The following is a 5,201-nucleotide window of genomic DNA, read 5'->3' on the forward strand; positions in this document are numbered from 1 at the left end:
GTGCTGGTGGTGGTGCTGCTGGTGCTGCTGGTGGTGCTGGTGGGCGGAGCAAGACGCCTCCAGACGGTTTAGCCTGCTTCTCTCTCTGACCGACCCACTCGGGTTCTTCCGTGTTCGACCCGGAAGCGTTTTTAATATTGTCCTCTTTAGAGCAGAATAAGTCGAAAGTCAAAGCCAGTGAGGAGCTTAGTCGCCCACTAGACTTGGGTACACATTGAAGGTACTTTCTACTTCACTTGAGTACTTCCCTTTTATGCCTCTTGGTAGGTACGCTAGATGAGGACATTTGTTCTCCACTACCTTTACAGACAGTTATATTGGCTTTCAGGGTGTAGCCTGCATTTAAAAAACACGTGTAATGAGCATACACATGTACACCACCAGCAGCAACATGAAAAGGCACCAGATGAGTAATAATAACACATCATAAGAGAGTAATAAAATCACTTACAGGAACCATTCTCCCTCTTTTCTCCCCGTTAAAGGTTTTTTTGGGGGAGTTTTTCCTGTTCTGACGCGAGGGTTCCGGGACAGAGGATGTCGTATGTGTACATATTGTAAAGCACTCTGAGGCAAATTTATAATTTGTGATTTTTTGGCCATACAAAAATAAATTGAATTGAATGAATGAATGAGAATTTTCCCTGTGAATATTTCCATAATAACACTTTTGCAAACATGACTTTTAGTTGTACTGGAGTATATTTATATTGATGCATTGCCACTGAACACTTCCTTTACCACGGCACTAAGCACGATACATGACAAAAACATATATAGTTATGACAGTTACATCTTAAATAGTCCCGTGAAGTCATGACAAATGAACACAACCGTCATACTTCAATATAAAATGTGAACAGGAGATCAAACTTCTTTCTGGACCTTTTTCAAAATGTAGTTCGAAGTTCTCACTTGCTTTATATTTCTTCTTGTGTAACGCAGAAGCCACTGCAAGACAAGAGAACCTATCTGATAATTGAAATGCCTGTTATTTTGACTTTTTGTTTTGTCAATAACTCAGCCCCAATTGCAATTTTTATTTGCTGTTATTGCCTCAATATCAAAACTGAGTATGGCACATGGAGAACATTACATGAAAAGTAAACTGTTATGTTCCTGTGGGATGGGAGGAATGAACGATTATCTCTGTTTATTTATAATGTGCAAAAAAAACCATAGCTTTGCCTTGATAGTTGTATTGCAATAGTTTGTTGGATTTATTGGACAGCAATCCATGAGAACTTGGCAGAGCTTAAGGTGGAGGTCTGCATCGAAATGGCAAGAAGACAAACCGTGTATTCTTGCCAAACAAGAGCCATGTTTATCTGTACAGACTAGGCTATTCATGGAGACCTCACTCTGCAGTTAAATCAGCCTCATGCAAACATTTGATTACATGTAAACTGTCATTCCCACAGATCTTTCTGACAGTGCCAACTATAAATTGATTGGAAAAGGAGGCCATAATTGCGTTAGATGGGATTTACTGCAAGGAAAGATTTAGCTGAACAAAAAAAAAGAAGAACCTGCTCACACCTCACTTTGTGTCACGTATCTATCTATCTAGTTTAGTTCATTAGGTCATTCGATTACATCCAACTGATTGTCCTCCCATGTTTTCTCTTTTGGATTGATTCAATAAATATGTATTTTGTGTGCAACCTCTAGGAGACGATGATGTTTTTGTGACAAAATTGTCCAATTTGTAAATTCATATCATACACAGTGTAACTGTAACTTAAGCACTTTGTAATACTTGAGCAAAATCCATCAAGGCCTCATATAGCTATTATTTTTGAAAGAAAAGGTCTTTAAATGATCTCATTATCTCAATGGCAGTTATTGTCTTGAAATCTGATTATTTAATATAACATGTGTCTGTACCACATGGAAAATCTGTCAATTCAGTTAACTCTATTACATTGCAAATGTATTCCACATAAGAAACAAGATGCAAGTAGTTTTGGCTACTACATTGCATTATTTCCGTGTATTGCACATTCTCTCTGTTTGGTAATGTTCACAGTATCATCTCTGGACCCATCGGTGCCTTTGTAGAAACCCTGGTGAAATACAGCCGCTGAAGGGGTTAATTAGTTCACAAGCTCCTGCGCAACGCAGACATTGCTGTCTCAGCAGAAAGCCGGAGGAAGACGGGATGCCCGTTGCTTCACCGCTGAGAGATAGATCTCATCCTTCTGCATGTGTTGCCCATTCACGTCTGTCAGTGATTGTGACTGTCAGACCATCAGGCGAATAGAGTCTCGCTGTTGTTTTCAATCTGCTGGATCCATCATCACGGGAGGGGCCTGCAGTAAAAGGTGGGTCTGGATCGTCATGTCCATGTGTGATCTCTCTGTATTTCCCTGACTGTGGTACATCGATTTCGCTGAACTGCAGTCCATAACTATCCCATGTTAATGATGCTAGGATGTGGAAAGTGTGATTTGGCTGTGAATCAATGGGCCTCGTGCATACTTTCACCAGGAGTGGCAAAACTTTTATCACACTTACATTTCCACAAATGTACTCACACTGTTCAACTAGAAAAAGGCCCACATACCTATTTGAAAAGACAGTTTAGTGAAAAAGCAATCCATGCAGCTCACACCTTCTCTGTATTTGACCTCTGACAAACCACAGAATACTCTTTTAAATCCACACAGACCATCATGTCAAGCTCCTGTGACACCCTACGGTTTCGTTTCCCCACCCACGGTGACTCCATCCTCAGCAAAATCAATGCTCTGAGGGAGGAGCAGCGCTTCTGTGATATCACACTCCTCCTTGGGAGTCCACAGGGCGCCACCGTTCCGCCTCTCCACTTCCACGGTCACAGAGCGGTGCTTGCAGCGTCCTCAGACTTCCTACGTGACCAATTCCTGCTCCACGAAGGCCGGGCCAAGCTGAGCGTGGGAGTAGTATCCCGTGTGGAGGTTGGCGAGAGACTTCTCCTGTCCTGCTACACCGGGCTCTTAGAGGTGCGATTAGTGCTACTCCGAATGCTACAGTAAAAACAGAGCAGAATATGAAATCTATACCAGTTACAAATAATTGTACAGCAGGTCTTGTACTGTGCAATAAAGATTGCATCACTGCAAACAGATTGTCAGAATGAATAACATCAAGGGTGATGGTACATGAACAGAAACAGGGAACAAACATGTTGCAACAACAAAAGAGTGTGATATGAAAGTTACAGATGATTGCTCATTGGTTGTAGTTCTGTTTTTGTGTGCACAACGTGGGCGTTTGGTGTGAATCGTAGCTGTTTCCCTTGTTTTTCTTTAAATATCTTTTATTGTAGGTCCCTCTGAGAGACCTGGTGAGCTACCTGACCGCCGCCAGTGCGCTCCAGATGAGTCAGGTGGCGGAGAGGTGTGCCCAGGCCATCTCGCTGTACCTCGGCCCCACGCTGGCTTTCTTAAAACCAGAGAGACGCTCAGAGGAGACGGACACCCAGCAGCCAGACAACCACCAGCCAGGTACCAGCTTCAGAAATCAGGAGGAAAGGGATGCGGCCCAGCCCAGCACCAGCATCCAGGAAGCAAGTACGGAGGAAGAAGGGGCGGTTGTGTTTCAGCCCAAGTCGAGGTTCAGTCAAGGAGCCAAGATGGATGGACAAGGACTGAGGGGGGTCAAAGATGATAGTGGGCTGGTTATAGCTCAAATAGAGTTATCTGACGATGCAGCATGCTGCCTAGATACCCTGAAGTCAGAGGACGATGGAAACATGCAGCCTGTTAACACAAACAAACCACCGTATCAAGCTCACCACGTTACAGGTGCTCTGAGAAGTAAGCTGCACTCTCCTACGGCTTTCCGAGATCATATATCCCCCACAACCAGAGGAAGTTCTGCTCAATGCGAAAAGCTGGTGGACAGGTCCCAGAACCAAGAGGAAGAAGCAGAGGTGGAGCAAAGCGAAGAGGAAGAACTGTTCTTGCTGGAAGCTCAACTGCAAGAATGTGGCGAGCTGATGGACTCCCAGCTGTTTTGCCTCTCCGGAGCACGTCTGCCAAAGAGTCGTAGCTCCGGAGATGAGCTGACGGAGGGCTCAGACAGCATATTGATCCAGAGGCCGTACCTGTGCAGGAGGTGTGACAGAGTCTTCCAGCACCTGGAGAGCTACGTGGGCCACCTGAAGCAGCACAGGCGGTACTTGTGTTTGGTCTGTGGGAAAGGCTTTCCCCAGCGGGTGAACCTGGCCCGCCACATACGCGTCCACACTGGGGTCAAGCTTTTCCGATGCCCGCTGTGCCACAAGACATTTTCCCAAAAGGCCACGCTGCAAGACCACTTCAATCTGCACACAGGGGATAAGCCCCATAAGTGTAAATACTGTGCTGTGCTCTTCCAACACAAGCCAGGCCTCAGGCGCCACCTGAAGGACATTCATGGTAAGAGTAGCCTGCAGAACACGCTGGAGGAGGCTGTGCACTGATGATAGATGAGCTGTTGTGGCAGACGTGTCATTAATGTGGGGTTCTTTATAGTTGATAGATCTATATAACTTTGGAAACATGTCAAAAAAGGTTTATCAGGAAGCACTTGACGCTGACTTGCAGGGTAATCATTTAGAAAATGATCAAAGCACAGGGGAGCTCACTTTGTGCTACATCAGTGTCTTCCAATCAACGAGTTAATGCATTTGCCCTGTAACATTTGGCTAATGGAAAGAAGTACATTTCCTTCTGTGCCTTCTGCAGCTTTCTCCTGATCTCTGCCAGTAAAATACGTTGAATTCAGTCCTGTAGCATGCAATGTTCAAACTCCATTAAGCTATATCATCTGCCATGTATAATAGTGAATACAATCTCATAACGGGATGAGTTGGGCATCGTTTCAAACACCTTTAAAAGTGCTCTTGCATTTTTGTGTACAGCCAACTAAATGTGTCTGTGTTCCCTCTGCAAGAATGTTCTGCTTTACCAAGAAGATAAGCCAGAATTAACTGTAAGAGAGAGTTTTAAGACTGGAAATTATACAATGAACAAGTTAACACTGCTTTAATTGCTGCAACAAAATCGAGAGACAATTGTTTACATGATAAAAAAAAATCAAATGCTTTTGTAGACTATTTCTTTGCGGAATCTTCTGGATGGACTGAATCCTGTGTACTGCCTGCTGGGGTTCACAGACAACCATCGCTTCACAATTTGACCCGACTGAAATTCTGTGCAGCTCTCTGAGCGTCA

General features: G+C 44.2%; 1 protein-coding gene across 1 annotated transcript; it reads left to right on the forward strand.

Annotated features, from left to right (window-relative positions):
• Positions 1-2,675: 2,675 nt before the first annotated feature.
• On the forward strand, positions 2,676-4,900 carry LOC306792334 (zinc finger and BTB domain-containing protein 26-like; the record flags this gene model as incomplete). Its single annotated transcript, XM_079289406.1, has 2 exons — positions 2,676-2,984; positions 3,311-4,900. The coding sequence occupies 2 exons, from the start codon at positions 2,676-2,678 to the stop codon at positions 4,445-4,447; spliced, it is 1,446 nt and encodes a 481-aa protein (XP_079145532.1). The 3' UTR covers positions 4,448-4,900.
• Between the last annotated feature and the right edge of the window lie 301 nt (positions 4,901-5,201).

This window comes from Melanostigma gelatinosum, assembly GCF_949748355.1.
Source record: "Melanostigma gelatinosum genome assembly, chromosome: 18".
In the NCBI taxonomy this organism is placed as follows: domain Eukaryota; kingdom Metazoa; phylum Chordata; class Actinopteri; order Perciformes; family Zoarcidae; genus Melanostigma; species Melanostigma gelatinosum.